Source organism: Vulpes lagopus, chromosome 5, assembly GCF_018345385.1.
Source record: "Vulpes lagopus strain Blue_001 chromosome 5, ASM1834538v1, whole genome shotgun sequence".
In the NCBI taxonomy this organism is placed as follows: Eukaryota; Metazoa; Chordata; class Mammalia; order Carnivora; family Canidae; genus Vulpes; species Vulpes lagopus.
In genome coordinates this window covers 10,436,796-10,459,708 of record NC_054828.1, presented here as the reverse complement: position 1 = coordinate 10,459,708, position 22,913 = coordinate 10,436,796, and the positions used below count along the sequence as shown (strand labels likewise).

The window sequence follows — 22,913 nt, the reverse complement described above, 5'->3', positions numbered from 1 at the left end:
AGTATTTTTAAATTAAAGTATGTATGTTTTGCCTTTTTAGATGTATGCTCTTTTTTAAAAAAATACTTTATTTATTCATGAGAGATACAGAGAGTGGCAGAGACACAGGCTCCATGCAGGGAGCCTGAGTGGGACTCGATCCTGGGTCTCCAAGATCACTGGGCTGAAGGTGGCGCTAAACCACTGAGCCACCCAGGCTGCACTAGATGTATGCTCTTGCCCACTTAATAGACTGCAGTTCGGTGTAAACATAACTTTTATCTGCACTAGGAAATCAAAAAGTTCATCTGATCTCTTTTCTGCCTCATCCTCCCCATCTTCCAGGCCTGGTTCTGACCCACCTCTTCCAGGCAGCCTTACCAGACAGTCTCTCCTCACAAATCTTACCCCTTTTTGTAAGTTCCAGAAACAGTTATTTGGATCATTCATTTGGTCATGAATTATGTATGGCCTTCTGAAATCCCTACGTGGCTTCCCTGAGCCAACTCTGAGTTGATTAACTTATACATGCTTGTACATTGTCCGAGGAGGATTTCTCTCCTTCGAAACTGGGGCTTATGGGGCACCCGGGTGGCTCAGCAGTTGAGCGTCTGCCTCAGCCCAGGGCGTGATCCTGGAGTCCCAGGATCGAGTCCCTCGTCGGGCTCCCTGCATGGAGCCTGCTTCTCTCTACCTATGTCTGCCGCTCTCTCTATATATCTCTCATGAATAAATAAATGAAATATTTTTTAAAAACTTTAAAAAAGAAAAGGCAGTGGGAAGGCCCCAGACTAGCTGGCACTAAGGCATTTAGGGCTAACACATTAAAGTAGACAAATAATTTGTTGCAGGAATGAATGGATAAACCTTGGGGCACCTGGGTGGCTCAGTGGTTGGTTGTCTGCCTTCGGCTCAGGGCGTGATCCCGGGGTTCCGGGATTGAGTCCCACATAGGGCTCCCTGCATGGAGCCTGCTGCTCCCTCTGCCTGTGTCTCTGCCCCTCTCTCTGTGTGTCTCTCATGAATAAATAAATAAAATCTTTAAAAAAAACTGGGGCTTAGGGCTCATATCTTGACAAACTCTAAACTGCTTCTCCTTAAGTTCCCTTTCCGTATGAACTTTATAATCCATGGCACCTTCCAGGGGATGCCAGGAAGCCATCAATGAATGGGTGGTGTCACTGTGACAAACAAGGAAAGACAATTGGATTGTTTGGTAATGCCTATTAGTGGGAAAATATTACAAACTACTTCATCAGTGGAGGGCGTCTCCTGGGTCAACTCCTGGGTCTCCCTAGTAGCAGGGAAACCTGTCCCAGCCAATTAAGGGGGTGAGGTTGGGACCATGAATTTGAGGGGAAATAAAGGTCAAATAACTTGTTCTCTCACCAGAGTAAGCACTCCTTATCTTTCCAGGCAGAATGTCCCTCCCGAGGTGGGGGGCAGATCTTATTCTCTGTACAAGCAGACCCCGGAGACATGGGGCTTGGCTCCAGAACACCACAATAAAGCAAATGTCCCAATCAGGCAGGTAAGATGGACCTCTTCTTCTTGACCTTCACAAGTACCTGTTGGGAGGATCATTTTCCCCTGGTTTATGGATTTCTGAAGCTCAGAGCCAGGCAGTGACTTTCCCAAGATCACCCAGTTATAAAATGGCAGAACATGGGCTTGAGCTAAGACTCATGGGTGGAGGAGTCACAGTTCCTGTTAAAGTGTCTGGTTTTGGAGGCTGGTGCCGCCTGCTCCTCCTCCTCCTCCTCCTCCTCCTCCTCCTCCTCCTCCCTCTTCTTCTTCTTTTGTTCTTTCTTCTTCTTCTTCTTCTTCTTCTTCTTCTTCTTCTTCTTCTTCTTCTTCTTCTTCAGATTTATTTATTTTGAGAGAGAGAGAGAGAACAAGAGAGCACATGTGGGAGGGGAAGGGTCAGAGGGAGAGATAGAATCTCAAGCAGACTTTGAGTTGAGCAAGGAGCCAGAGGCGGGGCTCTATCCCATGACCCTGAGATCATGACCTGAGTGGAAATCAAGAATCAGATGCTTAGCCAACTGAGACATCAAGTGCCCCAGTTGCTGCTTTTTAAAATTAAAATCCTGGCCTGAACAGGGTTTGGAAGTTCCAGCCCTAGCTCTGCCACTGTGAGACGAGAGGAAGCTGCTTCTCTGCGCCTGTTTCCTTACCTGCACAATGTGGCTGACAACCCATGTCCTCCTCTCACAGGGTCATGGTGAACTCTGAAGCCCTGTGAGTCACCTGAGTTGCAGAGAAGTGGGTTCATGGAAAGGTCCCTGCTACTGTGGCATTCTGCACATTTACTGGGACTCCGATGGGCTTCCTAAAGAGGGGGTGCGGGGTGGGGTGGGGCTCCCACGGGATGGTGGGATATGTGGATAATCATCCTTCTGTAGCTCTCCTTCCTCCGCTGCCCCTGGAAGGAAGCTGTGATCCTCCGTGGGCATCAGGGGGGCTGCTCCTCAGGACTAAAGACAGAGATGAGGTGTGAGGAGTCTCTCACCAAATACCATAGAAAGCATCTGCCTCAGTGCTCTTTGTTTGCATATGGTGAAAGGGGGCACATAAAGGCAACGGTAGGTAACTTGCCCAATCTGTTAACAGAGCCACTGAATACAAGTGTGCAGGCGTTAAAGGGGCGCTGCACTAGGTGGCAGGAGTCTCAGGGTCAAGATCTTGACCTTATACCAACTGTGGGCGGCTCTGGACAAAATCTCTTCTCTTTTTTGGTAGTTTCCTGGTCGCAGACTGAGAGTAGCCTCGAAGGGTCCTTCCAGTTCGGAGGCTGACATCCTAGTAGAGGAGACTCAGCACCCTAGGCCAAGGTGCTGAAAACATGAAAAGGTTTGCATTCCCCTGAACTTCCCCGGAGGCCTCCGCGCCCAAGGATGCTTCCGTTGCCACGGCAACCGCTCGGCCGGCGTGGTCCCCGGCGTCCCGCGGAGGAAGCTGGGAAGAGCGCTGCCCTCACCAAGATGGCGGCGGCCACGGGGCAGAGGGCGGGGTTGAGCGTCGTCGGCCTTTCCAGACCTTTCCTCTGTTTCCGCTTTCTCGTGCTAACGGCGAGCTTCCGTCAATACTTGGGCTCTTTTCTGGTTCTGGGAGAGCCCGGAGCGAGGGAGGGAGGGTTGTCTGCAAGAACTGGGTCCAATACCCGGGTGGTCAGGTAGGCGGGACTTCCGCGTAAAAGAGGAAGTGACGCGACAGTCGCGGCCGCCGACAGGTGGAACGGCAGGTGGCTTCAGGTGCCAGCCTGGCCTGGACCCGGCTGTGGGACCGACGCTTCCGGTGAGCGACAGAGGTAGCTCCCAAGGGCCTGGAGATCCGTGGGGCGAGCTCTGGGGTGTGAGCTCACCGCCCTGGCGTGGAACTCCCCCCTCTACCTAGTAAGAATCCCGTACCTTCCCGCCCCCCAACCTCGGGGACTACCCCCACCGTCCAGAGGGACAGGGGAGGGTCTGGCTCTCCCCGTATCCCCCGGGTGGAGGTTGACATCTAGGCACTTCGGGTCCCTGAACCCTACGCTCTTTTCTCTCCCTGGTCCAGTTCCCCATTCCCCTGCCGAGCTGGGCAGTCAGCCAGCCCACCTCAACTCTCGGAACCATGTTTGCAGACTTGGATTATGACATCGAGGAGGATAAACTGTGAGTATTTTGTTCCTTCCAAGTCCCAGGAATGCACGAGCCCCGGGGCCTCCAGATCCCCAGACTTCCCAGCTCCACAGACCCTTGCTTCTCAGCGGGGGTTAAGTAGGTCTTGTTCTATAGTAGAAATGGACCCTGCCCTTCCAGGAGCTCTCCATCTGTAGGGGGCTGCGGACACCCTAGCAGATGACAAGTCAGGGCCACGTGGGTACTAATGGAGAATGGCCTGGCTACAAGGAGAGAGCAGAGGAGCAGTCTCTTGATTGGGGTGTTCAGGGAAGGCTTCAAAAAGGAGGTGGCAGTGGAGCCAGGGTTTGAAGGTGAATGGGAGTATTGTAAACATACTTTCCTTCCCAGTATAATTAGTAGGACAGATTTTCAGAAATTGTTAGTCTCTCAACTAAAATCTGCCCTCCATCAGTCCACTGCCTGCATCCTCAGCACTTAGTATGGTGCTCGACTCACCATCAGTAGGTTGCTGGTTTGTTGAATGAATAAGTGAATGAAGGCAAATATTGACCACAGAACATAAACAAGTGCTGGTTTATACTGAAAATTGAGAGGTAATTGAGCAGAGCAACTGAGAGATGGGTGATGGATAATTTAAGAGGAGAAGGCTTCCTGGAGCAGGTGGCCATAATGTTCCACCTGTGCCTGAGAAGGTGAGAAGGACAGAGTCTGTATCAGGCCTCAGAGGCAGGATGAAGGAGAGGGAAGGGGGAATCTGTTTTCATGGAGTGCCTGCTCTGGGCTGGGCTGGTGTTAAGTGCCTTTCGTGTGCTTTCTTATAAGAATTTTCATCAAGTAGCAAGCCATTTCCATCCATACCATTTTATGGCTGAGGGAACTGAGATGCACAGAGGTGACTTACTTATCCAAGTCCTGTAGATGGTCAGTGGCAGAGCTGGGATCTGATCCTGCATCTGCAGGACTCCTAAGAGCTGCACATGTGCCAGTGCCAGACACTGTCTTTTTGGCCAATTGAGAAAAGAAAAAGCTGACCAGCACTTGGAGCCTCTCAGGGGCTTCCTTCCTCGTCCCCTTTAAGGAATCCTCCCAGGAGATTCAGCCACATGTGCTTCTCTTTCTAGTGGAATCCCTACTGTGCCTGGGAAGGTGACCCTACAGAAGGATGCTCAGAACCTGATCGGGATCAGCATCGGAGGAGGGGCCCAGTACTGCCCCTGCCTCTATATTGTCCAGGTACTGGGTGCTTTGGAGGTGGGGGTAAGGTCCTAGAAGGGGTGAGCCACCTCCCTCCCCTGGGGCAGGCTTATTTTCCTGACTGCGGAGCTGAGGCCTGAACTCCTCAGAGAGGCCTTCCTGAGCATGGCCCTCAGTAGATGCACCCTGTTCTCTGTTGTATCAATGCGCTCCTTCCCTTCTCAGCTCCGCTCACCATCTGTAATCATGGGTTTGCCCATTCGTCGTCCTCTATCTCACTGCTAGCCAGACACCACACTGTGAGGACAGGATCTCAGCCTGCTTTTTCACTGCTGTCAGCACCAAGTACAACATATGTCAGAGGGTCAAATGCACAAAACTGTCAGCCTGGGGTACTGGTGCAAGTGGAATGTGAATTTTAGTGGAAAGTCTGCAAGTCCATGGGATGCTAGTGGCCTGGTGAACCCAAATGTAAGCCTCCCTGCTCAGCAGCGAGTTACTTGGTAAGCTCTCTGGGCCTCAGCTTCCTCATCTGGCAAGTGAGAGTGTAAAATGTGTAGGTCACTATGAGGATTAACCAGAATGCCCCAAACATTGCCCGGCATTTAATAAATACAAAGTAGAAAATGTTGTTTTGTACCTAGCAGTTGTTCATGTCCCCGAGACACTCTGCCAGTGAACATTTTTGTGGTTCTTGTAGATGAAGCTGCTTTGGTGACATTCTATCAGCTGTGACTCTGAGCAGTGGGGACAGTTTTCTTTACTTTGTGACGGGTCAGTCACTGGTTTTTCTGTAGGCTCCGAAGGAAGCTTGCCACAGACATAAATGTGACCTGCCTTCTACTCTGTTCCTGCTTTTTCAGCTCAGTAGCCATTGGTGGCAGATGGGAAACTGCTGTCTCTCTGAGAATCTTGCAAAAGAGTCACTTTTGGGCCTTGAGGACAGAGATTCCCGGGATGTAGCTTGGTCTACTCTGGGTGCTACCTTCACGAGCTTTTGGCCTCCTCTGACCCAGGAGGTATTAAGGAGGCCTTGCCCAGGCCTGGACCCCCCTGCTACATGCCTGCTTGGTCCCTGCCACCTCCCCCTTCTCACCCATTGGGGGCTGGGTTTGTGTAGAACAAACTGCGATTATAAAATAATAGAATTTGGTTTTTAAAAATTGAATTATTTTTTATCAAAGCGTATCTGACTTGCTCTGAACAAGTCGAGAGTACTAGAAGGCCTGTGTCAAATAATAGCACCCACTGTTGCACCCCCCCCCCTTTTAAAGATTTATTTATTTGACAGGGGGAGAGGCAGAGGGTTATTTTAGATGGGTAATCTGGTTACTATATAGGTTGTTTTTTTCTGGACATTTTATATAAAAAGAGTCTGACATGTCACCTTTGGGGTCTGGATTCTTTTACTGAGCATAATGTTTTTGAGTTTCATTCCAGTATTGGCATATTTTTTTTATGGCTGACGAATATTCCATTTTTGTGGATGTACCACAATTGTTCATCCATTCATTTGAAGGACATTTGGCTGTTATGAAGAATGCTGCTGTAAACATGCACGCGCATGTTCTGAGTGTACACATGCTTTCATTTTTAGGGAGTGTGTACCTGAGAGTGGGAGCAGGGTGCCAGCTCATATGGTGTCTCTGTGGTTAACTTTCTGAGGAGCCTCTGGTCTCTTCTCTTAACTCAGTCTTTTCTTTTTTGAACAGGTTTCTCGGGTTTCTTCCATTTGCATTCTCTTTAGACGTTCACTACCTTTCTTCAGGCAGCTGTTTGCCCTCATCTTTCTGGAGTCTGTCCCACTGTGCCTCCCCTTCCCTCTCTGGGGCTCCCCTACTTCCAGGAGCCCTCTTTCTTTCCTTCCTTCAAGTCTTTAATTTGCTGCCAGTTAGTTAACATATGGTTAACTACATAACATGTTGTTAACTACACTAACATCCAGTTAGTGTAATTGATGTTAGTGTGAGGTGTGCATCCTAGTGATCCAACACCTCCTCACATCACCTGGTGCTCATCACCCACAAGTGCCATCCTGAATTCCCATCACCTGTTTCCCCCTTCCCCTCTGGTGACTGTCAGTTTGTTCTCTAAAGTTTTTGTTTGTTTATTTAAAGGTTTATTTATTCATTTGAGAGAGAAAGAGGGGGAAAGCATCGGGGGAAGGGGCAGAGAGGGAGAGGGAATCTCAAACAGACTCCCTGCTGAGGGTGGAGCCCGATGTGGGGCTCGATCTCACAACCTTGCAATTGTGACCTGAGCTGAAATCAAGAGTTGGATGTTTAACGACTGAGCCCCCCACAGGTGTCCCTGTTCTCTCTAGTTAAGAGTCTGTTTCTTGGTTTGTGTGTGTCTCTCTATGTTTTTCCCTTTACCCATTTGTTTTTTCAATTCCACAAATGGCTGAAATCATATGGTCTTTTTCTTATAGACTTATCTTGCTTAGCATTATACTGTCTAGATTCATCTGTGTCTTTGCAAATGGCAAGATTTCATTCTCTTTTGTGGTCGAATAACATTCCGTTGTATATATAAACCACATCTTCTATATCCATTCATCAGCCAGTGTACACTTGTGCTGCTTCCATATATTGGCTCTTGTAAATAATGCCGCTGTAAACTTAGGGGTGTACCTATCTCTTTGAATTAGCATTTTTATATTCTTTGGGTAAATACCCAGTAGTGCAATTGCTGGATTGTAGGGTAGCTCTATTTTTAACTTTCCGAGGAACCTCCATACTGTTTCCAGAGCGGCTGCACCAGTTTCCATTCCCACCAGTAGTGCCAGAGAATTCCTTTTTCTCCACATCCTCACCAACACTCTGTTTCTTATGTTGTTGATTTTAGCCATTCTGACAGATGTGAGGTGATATCCTGTTGTGGTTTTAATTTGTATTTCCCTGATGATGAGTGATGTTGAGCATTCTTTCCTGTGTCTATTGGCTGTCTGGATGTCTTCTTTGGAGAAATGTGTGTTCATGTCTTCTGCCAATTTTTTAATTGGATTATTTGGTTTTTGAGTGTTGAGTTTAATAAGTTCTTTATATATTTTGGATACTAGCCCTTTATCGGATGTCGTTTGCAAATATCTCCACCCATTCTGTGTAGGTTGCCTTTTAGTTTTGTGGACTGTTTCCTTTGCTGTGCAGGACAGGAGCTGTCTTTCTCGGCTTACTGCCTCATCGAGGTGGAGCACATCCCCCTGTAGCTTTCTGGAAAAGGCTGCATGAAGGTACATTTTTTGAGAGTTTGAGTCTCTGAAAATGCCCTTATCCCGTCTTTGTTGTTATTCTCATATCCCTTCCAATTGACTTCGGCAAATCAAATTCAAGAATGACTCCCCCCACCCCCCCCCAAGAAAAAGGCAAGTTTGAAAATAATTTTCACTTAGAAATGCAATGGCATCCTTTCATTATCTTTTGCCGTCAGCACTGTTATGTCTGATGGTGCTCTGATCAGTGACCCTTTATTTGTAATGTGTTTTATCCTTGATCTCTCAAGACTCGGGAGTTTCCTTTTGTTCTTGGCATCCTGCAGGCTCATGATGATGGCTCTTGGCACAGGCCCTTGTCTGTCTGTTGCGTTGGAGCTCAGAGGGCGCGTCCCTCCAGGAACCTCATGTCTTTCTCTGCCCTGGAAGTTTCTAGTATTAGCTCGTTGATGGGATCTTGCTCTCTGGTTTCTGTTCCCTCTTGTGGGACTTCTGGGACTTCTGTTGGGCTTTCTGAATTGATCTTCTAATATTTTTCTTGTTTTCTGATTGTCCATGTCATTTTCATTTTCCTTGGCTTGGTTTCATAGCTTCTTTGACATTGTAAATTTCAGTTACATTTTGCATTTCGAAAAGATCTTTCCTTTTTTTTTTTTAGAATTTATTTATTTGAGAGAGTGCACGCTCATGTGTGTGTGTGCACGCGTGCGTGCACACACACACACACACACAAGCAGAGGGGCACAGGGAAAGGGAGAAGCAAGGCTCTCTGCTGGGTACTGAGCCCAAGACATGAGACACGGGGCTCTATCCCAGGACCCTGGGATCATGACCTGAGCCAAAGCCAGACACTTAACCGACTGAGCCATCCAGTCACCCCTCTTATTTTTGAGTCGATCCTTTTACATCTTCCAGTTTTTTCTAATCACCTCGAAGACATTAATTATGGTTTTCTTTGTATCACCCCTGCTTTGTTTCTGCTTCCTGTGGTTCCCTTTTTCTGTGTAAGTATTTTTTTATATGGGATCCTTTTCTTAAGTGCCCGGTAATCCTCGCCTTTCTTTATAGGATGAGTGAATCATCACAGCCATGTACTACTAGTGTTTTGAAGATCTGTGCACAGGCCATGTCCGGGGGACTTCCCTGTGGGGTGAACTATGGGGGAATCTCCCAGTGTCTGCATAGATGGGCCTTTGTGTCAAGCTGTTGAGGACAGGGGCCTCCAGTGTCCTGTGGGGAAGGGCAGTAAGCCTGGCTGCTGGCATTCTGGGGCCCCACTGGGGTGAGGGGGCTTTGGAACTTGCTAAACCCAAATCTCTCCAGTCCCCTGCCTCTCTCCTGCCTTCCTTGGTCCCTAGGCCTGAGTCCAGAGCTTCTCTGGGGAAACCACCTCCATCTTTCACAGAAAAGGGGTAATGATGGACAGCCCTGTGGATGGAGGAGCCCGGAGTTGAGTCCTTTCCCTACTTTCTGCACCTTGCTTTCCACCCACCGTGGCTGTCTCCAGAGGTCCACTTTCTAACCCACTGGCAATTTCCAGCAAGGATTAGATCTCTCTTACTAAAGTCCTTCCATAGGCCTTGGATTCCCACTGTCCATCTTCCAAGGACAGGTATAACCTCTCATTATCTCCTTTACCGTTTAAAAAAAATATATATATATATATTGGGGCACCTGGGTGGCTCCATTAGTTGAGCGTCCGACTCTTGATTTCAGCTCAGGTCATGATCTCAGGGTTATGAGATCAGGCTCCACTTTCAGCAGGGAGTCTGCTTCTTTCTCGCTTTCTCTCTCTCTCTCTCGGCCCCTCTGCCTGCTTGTGCATGTGCACATGCACACTCTCTCTCTCTGAAATAAGTAAGTCTTTAAAAAATAGTAATAATTGTATTTTAGTGTGATTCTGGAAGGTTAACAGAAAGAAACTGTCATCTCAATTTCTTCCTTCCTCATGACATTATGTATATGAAAAGTTACCAGTTGTTCCTTTTGCGTACTTTATGTAGAAAATGTAGCAGCTGAAGATGAAGTAGAGAGAGGGCAGTGTCAGATGTTTGTCCTGGTGGCCATTTTCTGGCCATGATTTCTGTGTTCTTGTCCATCTCTGCATATGCAGATGTGTCCTGCCTCCCCCTTGCCCTGAGCAGCACTTGCACATGTGTGCTTGACAGGCACACCTAGCCTCACGCCTCAGTGAGTGTGGACCCTGTTGAAGGGACCATGTTGGGAGGAGAGTCTCACATGCACAGTGGAGTCCTTACTCTTTGGGGACTGAGATGAGGCACAGGAACTGACCAGAGGTGCTTTGGGGCTTCAAGTCAGCCCAGGACAGCATTGGCGGAAAATCTATTAACTGAGTTTGGAGGAGCATACACTCAGTTGGGTGTGTGAGGTCTAGACCAAGGTAGGCTCAGTTGCGGTTCAGGGGATGACTGTTTCCCCCGCACTGCCCTCCCTTGCACCCACAGGTGTTTGACAACACCCCAGCAGCCCTGGACGGCACTGTGGCAGCTGGCGACGAGATCACCGGTGTCAATGGCAGGTCAATCAAAGGCAAAACTAAGGTGGAGGTGGCAAAGATGATTCAGGAGGTGAAGGTAAGGCTGCTGTGGTTAGGGGGGCAGGGAGACACAGGCAGCCAAGCCACTGCGATGGCACCCAGCCTGCCCTCTATAGGCCTGGAGGGGGACAGGCTCTCTGTCTGCTGCCCCCTCAGTACACCAGGGTCTGGGCCATACTCTGGCCTCCTTCATTGTCTCCCACATCTGGTCAGTAAATACCACTCGTGCTCCCGGACCACTGTGCTGCCTTGGCAGGAGAGTGGGCACCATTCTGTTCCCTGTCCTTCAGCCCCCAGGGGAGCTGTTGGATTAGGAGCCATGCCTCAGGGTGACCCAGTGACCCAGTGTGTCCCCACTCAGGGCTAGAACTGAAGCTGGAGGTCCAAGGTGAATGTACTGGGGTCAGTAGACACTCAGTAAATGTTGGTTGGGCCATACTGGGTCTGGGAGGGGTGGGGGGGAAGAGGAGCCCCCCCCCCCCATCTCTGTAGGAGTTCTCAGTCCACAGGGTCCTCCTGGGCTCACAGTCCCCCAGGGAAACTTCTGAAGGCCTGGGGCAGCTCTGTCCAGCTGCCAGTCTTCTGTTCTGCAGACCACAATCACACACGGCCTGTCTTTGGCTCCCCACACCCCACCCCAGCTGCTATAGCTGAGGCCTCGCCCTGCAAGCCCCTGACACCACCACAAATGGCAGGCAGTGTCCTGACCACTCATGGAAGCAACATGGAGCCCTTTTGCCATTTCTTAGAGATTCAGCTGCTAGTAAGTCTTGGGAAACCTAAACAGCAAAGGATGCACAAAGCCAGTAGATGATCTTGGAGTCCTAGAGTCAAGGGTCCCAATTGTAAATTGAGCTTGGCCGAGTATTCTAGCTCCCTCACCCCATCCTTTCAGACCTCTCCTCACCCCATGTCCATCCTCCATGTCTTAGGGACCTGGCACCAGCATCCCTGCCAGTCCCTCTTACCTTAGCCTGGGGCCAGCTGCTTCTCCACCTTCTCCTCTTTGTTCTCCCGTTCCACTCTACCGGGGCTGGATGTTCCTGTCCTGGTGTGGCACGTCGGGAAGCAGGTGGACAGTGTTTCATCCCGGTACAGACCTGGGAGGTGGGTGTCCCCTGTGGCCCCTTCCTCACACTTCACGTCTGTACCCATCACAGCGCCCATCCTCTGAAGCCTGCCTCACGCCAGCTCTCTGTGTGCCCAGGAGGACGAGAGCGCTTCACATGTGTGCACAGCCTGGACATCAATCCAGGGGTCTTCCAGCCCCCTTGTTTGGGTGGCGGGCAGGGCCTCCTGTCCCCTGTCCTCCTGTCCCCCCCCCCCCCCCCCCCCCGTTTACTGGCACCCAGAGGGAGGAAGGGATTTGCTCAGGTCTGAGTCCTGCTTCCCTGGCTGCTGCCTGTTGGGGCCCCACAACACACTCTTGTGCAGCCTGAGAGAGAGAGCTTTTTGCCTCTGCCCCTCACTGTGACAGCGTCAGATCATTTTGGTTTCCTTTCAGAACTCACTTTTGAAATCCCATGTTGTATTTGAATGGATTCTGTCCCGAGTTAAGGGGTCTGAGGATTGCATGGATGACAGTGACCGTGGTGGCCTCACGTGATCAGGGAAGGCTTCTCAGGAAAAGCTGGCACTTCTTTTCCAGTTGTAGAATGTGGTTTGCATTGGCTTCCTTGCTGGTGTGGGCCCTAGGGCTGGGGCTGCCCTGCACATGCTCCTTGGTGTCCCAGCACCAGGCACAGAGAAAGTGCATGGATGTGTTAGTTGAGTGAATGGGGCACCGCTGAGCATGGGTGATTAGAGCACAATGGATACTCCATGTGGGGCAAATTGTGAAGCAAGGGCTTGGAGCATGGCGTGGGGAAGGGTGGGGCCCCTGACCTCACTGGACCTCAGGACATCAGAGACCACCAGGCTGTGAACTCTGTCTCTGCCCTTGTCCTTGCTGGTTCCCCAGGGCCTGGCACCTCGTGGGACAAGGAGGGACATGGGAACAAACCAGTTACAAAGCGGGGCCACATCACAGCCCTTGGCCCCGCATAGCTGAATTCATGGTTGGTCTGGGCCTTTCCCAGGGCTCAGGATGCTCTCATGACCACAGATTTCAGGGAAGACAGGCTTCCCCAAGGAAGAGGCTTGGGACCCAGGAGACTCTCTCTCAACTGTGCCTGTCCTTTTCCAGGGTGAGGTGACGATCCACTACAACAAGCTGCAGGCGGACCCCAAGCAGGGCATGTCCCTTGACATTGGTAAGCTGGGCCAGAGCAGTGGCACCCGGTGGCCCCACAAGCCCCTGGCCCTGTTCTGTGTCTTTATGACAGTGTTACATGGTTTTTGCCCAAACCAATGCAAAGGACCTGGGGTGCTCTCCTGCAGCTGCACCCAAGAAATCTGTCCCTGATTTCACTCTGTCCCATGTTGCAGTTCTCTCCCAAGGCCACCTGCCCTGGGACCTCCCTGCTCTAGAGTTGTCATGCCTAGGGCATGGTGCCTCAGGCCCACGCATGCCCCTACTTGGCCCTGGCCTCTTCTTCCACCTGCCTACTCCCAGGAAGGCTCAAGGTCTGAACTGGACCTTAGGCCTTGGGCAGAGGGTCCCAGGCCAGCCCTTCCTCCCACGGCATCTCCTAGGACAGGTTGCCTCCTGCTGAGGAGGGCTGGGCTTTGGTTCTGTAGAAGCTTCAGACTCTAGAGCTGGACACTGCAGCTTCGAGGTCCTCTGGACCAGTCACCTCATTCGACATAAAGGCATGAGCCCAGAGAGGGCTCCATGTCCCCTGGGTGATGCACACCCAGATCTCTCAGCTCTGGAGCCCAGCACACTTTTCCTCCACCCTAGGGTCACAGTCACCTCCTGGTTTTTAGGGAGAGAGGCTAAGATCAGTCTGTCCCAGAGGTTCTCCCTTATAAGCCTCTTTGGTCCCTTCCAGGGACTCAGTACACAACATGTATACGGTAACCGAGTCTGGGGGTCTGAGGTTACTGATGGCAGCTCTGCTCCCAGATATGGAAGGGAGAAGAGGCTTTCCTGGTTCGCCTCTTGGCACTTTACATGCTTACCTCCTTCCAGTTCTCAGCACTGCCCTCACAGAGAGGGAATAGGGCAGGGGACCTGGCACAACCCCATGGGGGCTCCCCCTGCTTCAGTCACCCCTGAACCAGAGCTCAGGGCAGCCCTCTGAGCCCCTGCTGTCATTCACCATGAGGAGATGAGCTGGGGCAGGGGTGCCTGAGGCCGCAGCTGCACACTCCCCATCACTGAGTCCCTTTTTCCCCTGCTCCCAGTGTTGAAGAAAGTAAAGCATCGGCTGGTAGAGAACATGAGTTCCGGGACTGCAGATGCCCTGGGCCTGAGCCGGGCCATCCTGTGCAATGGTGAGTCCTCTCCTGCCCAGCTGGCCCGGGGATGGGGTCGCAGGCCCAGGCTTCCAGAGGAAGGGGCACCATGGCTGCCCATGGACCCGACGTGGTTCCTGCTGCCCATGGGGCCACTGGTCACCAATCTGCATTCCCAGAGGCCTCTCTGCCTCCCAGAGAGCATCCACAGCAGTCAGCTAAGGCATCCTGCAGCCAGTGGCTCCCATGGTCAGGCCAGGATTCCAGACCCAGGTCACAGATGAGACAGATGCAGAGTGCAGAGGTGTCTCCTTTCAGCTCCAGCTCCCCGAGCTGATGCCTTCGCCATTCTCCCCAGCTGCTGTCACAGAGCCAGGGGCGGCCACCATGTGCCCTCTTGTCAAGTGTGGCCCCGGCTTTCTGCTCCTGCACTGCCCTCCTTGCCCTTGCCTTTCTCCAGGAGGTGGCGCTGCTGCCCCTGTCTCAGAGGTTCCTGGCCAAGACTGGAGGTGGGGGCAGGGGGAAAGCCAGGGCCACACACCCTCACACCCACGCACCCGTGTGGCCAGTAAAACACTTGGTCCTGCTCCCCACAGTCCCCAGTCCGAGTTTATAAATAGCAGTTGTGCTCTGCGTGTGTGGGGGTGGGTTTAAATGCCTGTATGTGTTGTAGGCTCAACTGGGCACACTGGGCTTCATTGGCTGGGACGTGGGGGTGGGGTCCGAGCGCGTTCCAAGCAGCGTACAAAAGTGGTGGCTGCTATTCTCAGCTTCTTGGTGTCTATAAATCCCTGTTACTGTAGTTACCATGCGTTGAGATGAAATTAGAACTGGTTGTTGTGTTTTTTCCCCCCAAACCTTGCAATTTCCCCAGCCTTAAATAGGGTTTCTAAAATTGAAGCTGTCATGATGTCCCATGACCCAGCTAAAAACAACAGCATGGCGCTTACGTGGCTCCTTTCCTGCCAGGCTGGCCAGGTGCCAGGGCTCTGGGGAGGCAGTGCCTGGGGGCCAGCCAGTGGCCAAGCTCCTAAAGACCTCTGAGATGCTCAACGCAGCCCCCCACCCCCCGCCAGAGCCCACTGAGCCCATTCCTCCCCCTATTGCTGCCACCTGACACACACCCACCGTCTCTGCCCAGACTTGGCTTCTACCTCCTTCCCCTCCTCAGAAAACCCTGACCCAGGTCAACACAGGAGATGGGGTGGGGGTGGTTAGAGGGCACCCTGCCTTGAGTAGTGCCTGGCTGTGTGCCTTGGGACACAACGTCCCTCCTTTTACACAGAAAATGAGAAAGTAATCCCTACCCCAAAGGCTCATATGGAGGAAGGACTGAGCTATGGGCAAGGAGCCTTGGGCGATGGGTCCTGGCTTACAGCTCACCGGAGCTCAGTGAGGTTGGGCCCTGCCCTGAGGGGCCACCATGTGAGGAAGCCACTGGCACAGTCCCTGCCCCGCTCCTGGTGGGGAGGTGGGAGGTCCCTCATCCCCTCACTGCTGGAGGGGCCCTCCCTCCCTGATCTGAAATGCCGGCCCCAGCAGTCCAGTTGCTCCCATTTTTGAGCCCTTGTGGCAAGGCAGCAGCTGTGCCCACCTCTCCCCTGACAGCCCCCAGTGCCTGGCCACTGTCTCCTCTGCTGGACCATGAGCTTTGAGGGCATGACGTAGATAACATTTACTAAGGTCATTCTGTGGCCCTGACATGGGGTCCGGCACCCAAAAGGTGCTCGAAGAACCTCTGTTAAGTAGTGAATGTTGATCACCAAGGCCTGGTCCAGTGCCAGCTCTTCCTCCCTGAGCAGTGCTCCCTTCTGAGCTGTCACATTTGCTTCTCCTGCGGAGGGGGCTGCGTTATGCCTGCATTGGGGTTGTCAAAACGACTCATCTCCCCGGCTTAGCTCTGCCTGCTTGCCTCCTTGGCTGTTGGCAGGGGTTGTGTTAGAAGTACGGAGGCCTTGACCACTGGGATGGGGCCTGCCTTTGGCTGGCCATCAGGAACTACCCACAGATCGGGCCTTGAGAGGACCCATCCTTTTTTCCTGATGACTTTTGGCAGTGCCTAAATGATCATCACCTTTCTGCCCATCTGCTGTACCCCAGCCTGCTGGAGTGGGGACTTAGGAGTGGCCCAAGGTCGGCCTTCCTTGTCCCCTCCTGGCCTTTGGTTTGGGTGTCCTGGGCTGCTATGGAACACTTCTGAGCCCAGTTGAGATCCCCCTCCCTGGGACCCCCGTTCTGTGCCAGTCCTTGTTCTCTTCTGGAAGCTGCCTCTCCTCCCAAGCCTGGCTTGGGCCACCCCGCTCTCTCCTCACCCCTGTGCTCGTATAGACTCACTGGACCCACCTTCTCTCTGATTCCCCCACAGACGGGCTTGTCAAGAGGCTGGAGGAGCTGGAGCGGACCGCTGAGCTGTATAAAGGTGAGAGGCGGTCCCTCGGGTCCTGTCCAGGGGGTACCTGGCACTGGCTCTGCCCTGGGGTAGATCTTCACAGCCCTGCTCGGAAATGGTGGCAGTAGGGGCAGGAATGCTGGCCTATGAGATTCTAGGACTGTGGTCGTTAGGAATTCTTAGGAAGAAAGCTTCTTAAGACATACTTTTCCTGATTATGAGAGTAATACATATCCATAAAAATTCAAATAATAGCACATTCAAGCATGGTGGGAGCCTCTTGGAATCTGACTGTCTCCCAAAGATGCAGCGCCTAGGAAGCCCTGGTCACCTTCTGCCCCTGCCAGGTCCTGGATCTCTTGTCTGATGGGGGCTCCTCTTGGGTGGCACTGGGGCTACGGCTAAGCCCTCAACCTTGGGCCCCAGTGGGGCTGTGGGAACAGTGAGGACCTCTGGGTGGGGGTGGAGGCCATGTCCTGGGGGCCCTTGTGGTCCTGCCATGTGCCTCCATCCCCCTACAGTTGGCTCTCTCCTACAGGAATGACGGAACACACCAAGAACCTCCTCCGGGCCTTTTACGAACTGTCACAGACACACCGGGGTAAGGGTGCCCCCAAACCTGTGTGACCCTGGGAAGACCGTTGCTCCCCTCTGAGCTCAGGGCTGCCCCAGGCAGTGAGGGTGTGGCCGATCCCCTCCCAGGGCCCTTCCTCACCAGGCTCAGGCAGACACCGCAGCATCCGACCTCATGCCAGGTTCGGGCTGGGCCTTGTCCAGATGCTGGGAGGTAGGGCCAGCAGGGAACATCTGGACCAGCTGGTGTGTGGGGTCCAGTGTAACCCGTTCTGCCCCTTACAACATGGAGAGGCTTCCTTATTTGTGGTCTCATTTTCTACGAGACTGCCGGCTGGGCCAGGCAGCTAGAGTTAACCCCACTTTGCAGTGGGGAAAATGATCCCAGACCGAGGAAATGTGCACACCACTCCTGCCGGCAGTGCTGGCCTTAGACCCAGCCTCCACATCCCTGTGCTCTGCTGCCAGGCAACAGCAGCCTCTCCAACCTTGACCGAGCCTTCTTCTTCCCCTGTGGTCTGATCACTCTGGGGAATGAGGGCCGCTCTCTTGGGTGTAGACCCACCTCTCTGGGGACATAGACTTCATACAGGCCTTCACCTTCGGCCTGTTATGCCCCTTGCCCCACTTCTCCCCAGCGAATCCCCAGCTTCTCCATGAAGGGGTCAGGTAGGGACAGTCTTCAGGGCAGACTTATCCTGCAGCCTTTGGGGACGTGTTCTCTGTGATTGGGGTGCGGGAGCCCCAGCCAGCCGCAAGTGAGGCTTTTGTGAAGTTTGCTGACGCCCACCGCAGCATCGAGAAGTTCGGCATCCGGCTGCTGAAAACCATCAAGCCGGTAGGTGGTGTCGGGCATGTGTGCATCAGCATGTGAGGGTAGAGAGGGGACAGTGTGGCATGCAGAAAGTGTCCTGTACTGGAGTCAGAACATGTAGGTGCAGGTTCTAGCATGGTCACCTGCACGACTGACTGTGGTAAGTCACTCTGCCTCCCTGGCCTCACTCAGCATTGACCCCCAGGCTGGTTTCTTCTGCCCCTGGCTCCATCTTAGTTACAGTTTACCCTTGGCCTAGCCTGTCTTCTCACCTTGAATGGACTGACTTGTCTGTCACTCTTTGACTTTGACACCTGAGTCCACTAGAAGGATTGATGGGTCAGTGCCGTTCTTTGTCATGCCAGCCAGCCCAGCCCCTGCCCCCTGGGACTAGGTGTCTGCCTCCACTTTCCCTTCCAGATGCTGACAGACCTGAATACGTACCTCAACAAAGCCATCCCAGACACTCGCCTCACCATCAAGAAGTACCTGGATGTGAAGTTTGAGTACCTGGTGAGTGGTCCCCAGCCCCTGAGGAGGGATGAGTCTGGGTGAGTGGTCCCCAGCCCCCAGGGAGGGATGAGTCTGAGTGAGTGGTCCCCAGCCACCAGGGAGGGATGAGTCTGAGTGAGTGGTCCCCAGCCCCCAGGGAGGGATGAATCTGGGTGAGTGGTCCCCAGCCCCCAGGGAGGGATGAGTCTGAGTGAGTGGTCCCCAGCCCCCAGGGAAGGATGAATCTGGGTGAGTGGTCCCCAGCCCCCAGGGAGGGATGAGTCTGGGTGAGTGGTCCCCAGCCCCCAGGGAGGGATGAGTCTGGGTGAGTGGTCCCCAGCCCCCAGGGAGGGATGAATCTGGGTGAATGGTCCCTAGCCCCCAGGGAGGGATGAGTCTGGGTGAGTGGTCCCCAGCCCCCAGGGAAGGATGAGTCTGAGTGAGTGGTCCCCAGCCCCCAGGGAGGGATGAATCTGGGTGAGTGGTCCCCAGCCCCCAGGGAGGGATGAGTCTGGGTGAGTGGTCCCCAGCCCCCAGGGAGGGATGAATCTGGGTGAGTGGTCCCCAGCCCCCAGGGAGGGATGAATCTGGGTGAATGGTCCCCTAGCCCCCAGGGAGGGATGAGTCTGGGTGAGTGGTCCCCAGCCCCCAGGGAAGGATGAGTCTGAGTGAGTGGTCCCCAGCCCCCAGGGAGGGATGAATCTGGGTGAGTGGTCCCCAGCCCCCAGGGAGGGATGAGTCTGGGTGAGTGGTCCCCAGCCCCCAGGGAGGGATGAGTCTGAGTGAGTGGTCCCCAGCCCCCAGGGAGGGATGAATCTGGGTGAATGGTCCCTAGCCCCCAGGGAGGGATGAGTCTGGGTGAGTGGTCCCCAGCCCCCAGGGAGGGATGAATCTGGGTGAGTGGTCCCTAGCCCCCAGGGAGGGATGAGTCTGGGTGAGTGGTCCCCAGCCCTCGGGGCGGGGTGGGGGTGAGTCTGGGTGAGTGGTCCCCAGTCCCCGGGGACGGATGAGTCTGGATGAGTGGTCCCCAGCCCTCAGGGAGGGGTGAGTCTGGGTGAGTAGTCCCCAGCCCCCGGGAGGGATGAATCTGGCATGCTAGAGGGAGAACCTACCTAGAGATTAGCCACAGGATGGTAGGCAGGAAGGGGCCAGAACCTTTGTCATATCTGATTGAGGACGTGAGCCCAGGGACCTGGGAGGTACTGGGAATTGGACAGTAGCCCAAACCCTGCCCACTCAGGGAGCCTTTGGGTACCCAGGGTAGGCAGAGTGCTTACTCTGGGCCACTCTGACCCCTTGAGATTATTTGGTCACTTTTACAGTGGGTTATAAAGTGGGTGCCAAGGGACATGATCGAGTTGGGTTTTTGTTTTGTTTTTTAAGATTTTATGTATTTAGAGAGTATGTAAGTAGGAAGAGGGGCTGAGGGAGAGAATCTCAAGTAGACTCCACGCTGAGTGTAGAGCCTGATGCGGGACTGAGCTCATGAACCTGAGATCATGACCTGAGCTGAAATCAAGAGTCAGACACCCAACGGACTGAGCCACCAGGGACTCCTGGACATTACTGAGTTTTATGTTTAAGTAAAAATTCTGATGGTCAAAGGAGTTGAGGGAAGATGCTCCACCAAGCAAGCTGAGATTCCTTTGCTGCAGGACTTCCCAAAGCCTTTGGCATCCCTGTGTGCACCATAAATCCTCAGCGACCTTCCCACGCTCTTTTGACCATGGAATCCCTTTTTCCCCAGACCATCTCTCCTAACTTGAGTTTGGGAAATGCTGGGCTGTTTCTTAGGCCCTTGCCACCCTCCCACATGAGAGGCAAGTGTCAGCCTATCCTAGTTGAGGGCAGGCAGGGCCCAGGGGGCCTGGCATGGCTGCGGGGTACCATGTGGGGTGGAAGTGTGGCATCAGGGTGGGCATCCAGGAGGTGGAGCCCCTCTGACACTGTGACCTCGCCGTCCCATACAGTCCTACTGCCTGAAGGTGAAGGAAATGGATGACGAGGAGTACAGCTGCATCGTGAGTTTTCAGTGGTGATTGGGGGATGGCCCCGGTGCTGGAAGGTCTTGGAGTGTATGGACCTTCCCCTGCTTGTCTCACAGTGGCCCAAGAGTGTCCTGGTCTGCCAGGGGTACCGGGTGGCTCAGGCTGACCTGGGAGAGGCTAGAGAAGTCTGGCCGGGTTCTTGTTTCTGAAGGTGGGAGGCTATCTACCTGGGCTTCAGAGCGCTGGCCGGCTTGCTGCGGGGCCACTCCCCAGCCTTCGTGAGGCTCTTGTGGGAAAAAGCTGACTTTCCTCACTCCTAAGAGGAAATGTTCAATATTTTTGATGTCATGATCCACCTTAGCACTAAATTGTCAAGAGTTTGTTTTTTTTGTTTTTCACAAAGCTATTACTAAGTGCTTTTGGCAATCACTGGTGTCTCGGAAGTGAGGAACCATGGGAGCTTTGAAAAATGCTATGTGGTGCAGGAGTGTGAGCTGGTGGGTGGGCTCTGCAGCCTCCCTGCCCTGTATGTCCACCTACCCCGCTGGGTTGCTGATGTGCTCCCCCCTGCCCCAGGCCCTGGGGGAGCCCCTGTACCGCGTGAGCACTGGCAACTATGAATATCGCCTGATCCTGCGCTGTCGCCAGGAGGCCCGTGCCCGCTTCTCCCAGATGCGCAAGGATGTGCTGGAGAAGATGGAGTTGCTGGACCAGAAGCATGGTGAGGGGAGTAGGTGGGCACTGGGGGCTGGAGAGGCATGCCCAACGCCAGCCCTACACAATCCTTGGGTTTGGGGGATGTGTACCATCTTCTCCCCATTTCAGAGCTGGGAAAACCGTGGCCCAGAGAGGTAAGGTCCTTAGGTGGGGTCCCACAGCCCCACCATGGCAGACCTTTGGGGCTGACCCAAGGTGGAAAGCCTTGGCAGGAGTGCATCCCCCTTCCTGGGGTCTGGCTTGGGTGGGCCTGGTCCTTGCTATGGGGTGCAATGGGGTGCAGCCCCCAATCTACCCACCGTGGCAGGGCTCCTCTCTCTGACCTGGGAACTGGGAATCATGGGTGTGCACAGGCCTGGGCTGCCCTGGCCTTGCCTGCACCCAGGGCATACGGGCTCGGCGAGGTGCAAGGGGGCCCCCCCTAGGAGGAAGAGGGCCAGGCGGCCTTGGCGGGTCTTCTCCACTGGTGCCTGTTGGCCCGCTCTCCCACCCCAGTCCAGGACATCGTGTTCCAGCTGCAGCGCTTCGTGTCCACCATGTCCAAGTACTACAACGACTGCTACGCGGTGCTGCGTGATGCCGATGTCTTCCCCATCGAGGTGGACCTGGCCCACACTACGCTGGCCTACGGCCTCAGCCAGGATGAGTTCACTGACGGGGAGGACGAAGAGGACGAAGATGACGAGGACACGGCTACTGGGGAGCCGTCCAGGGATGCACGAGGGGCTGCCGGGCCCCTGGACAAGGGTGGGAGCTGGTGTGACTCCTGAGTGCCCCGTGGGGTGCGGATCTGGGGGGTAGGGTGAGTGGGAGGACAGAGCATGGGAGCTGGGGCGGGGCCGCTGCAGAACAGGGTGGCGCATAAAGGCCTGCTGGCTTGGGGCGCCTGCCTCCCTGCTCCTCTGTCCTAGCACAGCGAGCCTGGGCTTCTGCCCAGGAGAGGCCCTGGGCCCATGGCCTGGGACCTGGACACTGGCCTGCTCCGCCTTCCCTCCCCACCTTCCCAGCCAGATGGAGAGCTTGGCCTCTGGAACTGCCTTAGGAAGGAGAGAAGGGGCACGGAAAGGAGGTGGGGTTAGAGGTGGCAGGACGTCCAGGACCCGTTCCCTGTGGGCACCACCACTGGAGCCTGCTGGAGTGGGGGGCTGGGGGTGGACAGCCGAGGTTGGGTCCAGTGTCTTGTGTACACCCTCACCTCAGCCCAGGCTGGCCCCAGCCTAGCCCACACTCACACCTCGGCGGCCTTTATTTATTTTATTCCCCTAGCTCAGCCACTTCCCTGGGGAAGGGCTGGGCACTGGGCCTGTATTGAATAAACACAAACCCAGATGGAGCCGGGCTCTTTGCAGTGGCCTCAGACCCTCCTCCCCTCGACGCCCCATCTGCAGCCTCCCTGGTTGTGAGGGAGGGGGGGCAACAAGATTTATTGACATTCCCTTCATAGATACCACTTATTCCTTGCAGTAGCTCTTTGAACTGGCGCTATTGGCCCCATTTACAGACAGGTGACCAGGGCTAGAGAAGTGTCTTGCTCAGGGCCGTTCTGTGTACAGGGACAGAGTGGGATCTGGACTTAAATCTGTCAGGTCCCAAAGACTCCAGGGCTTGCTGTGCTTTGTGATGTCCTTCCCCATCTTTGATCTGCCAGTGCTCTGGCCAGTAGCTCGGCCTTTATATGGAAGGGCAGGACAGACACTGGGGCAGGAGTTCCAGGCCCTGCATCGGGGAGAGAACATTAGGGGTGCCCCCCCACACACACACACCAGGCGCACCTGTTCCGCTAGGGCCGTGGGAGGAGGCCAGGGGAGGCCACCCTAGTGAAAGTGGTCAAAATAGGCTGGCTGTGTGTCCTGCCAGCTGTGCAGTCCCGGTTCACACCTGTGGTCCCCGTGTAACTGACAGTGGCCCTTCCACTCTCAAAGTGGATGATACACGCTCATCTTGAGAAGGGGAGGAGGCAAGAGGCTGGGAGGGTGGGCAGGGTCTAAAGTGGGGTGGAGGGGTGGCTTTCAGCTTGTCAGCTTTGACTGCGTGTCG

General features: G+C 54.0%; 1 protein-coding gene across 3 annotated transcripts; it reads left to right on the top strand.

The window, feature by feature from the left end:
* Positions 1–3,082: 3,082 nt before the first annotated feature.
* Positions 3,083–22,209, top strand: PICK1 (protein interacting with PRKCA 1). 3 transcript variants are annotated; one of them, XM_041757464.1, is made up of 13 exons: positions 3,083–3,289; positions 3,535–3,632; positions 4,724–4,835; positions 10,473–10,601; positions 12,750–12,816; positions 13,853–13,942; positions 16,269–16,322; positions 16,831–16,893; positions 17,570–17,703; positions 18,100–18,192; positions 20,142–20,192; positions 20,736–20,880; positions 21,372–22,209. In XM_041757464.1, the coding sequence occupies exons 2-13, from the start codon at positions 3,592–3,594 to the stop codon at positions 21,644–21,646; spliced, it is 1,254 nt and encodes a 417-aa protein (XP_041613398.1). In that variant the 5' UTR covers positions 3,083–3,289; positions 3,535–3,591; the 3' UTR covers positions 21,647–22,209. The 3 variants fall into 3 exon arrangements, with proteins under 3 accessions (XP_041613398.1, XP_041613397.1, XP_041613396.1); XM_041757463.1 differs by having other exon boundaries at positions 3,083–3,374; XM_041757462.1 differs by having other exon boundaries at positions 3,084–3,276.
* Positions 22,210–22,913: the final 704 nt, after the last annotated feature.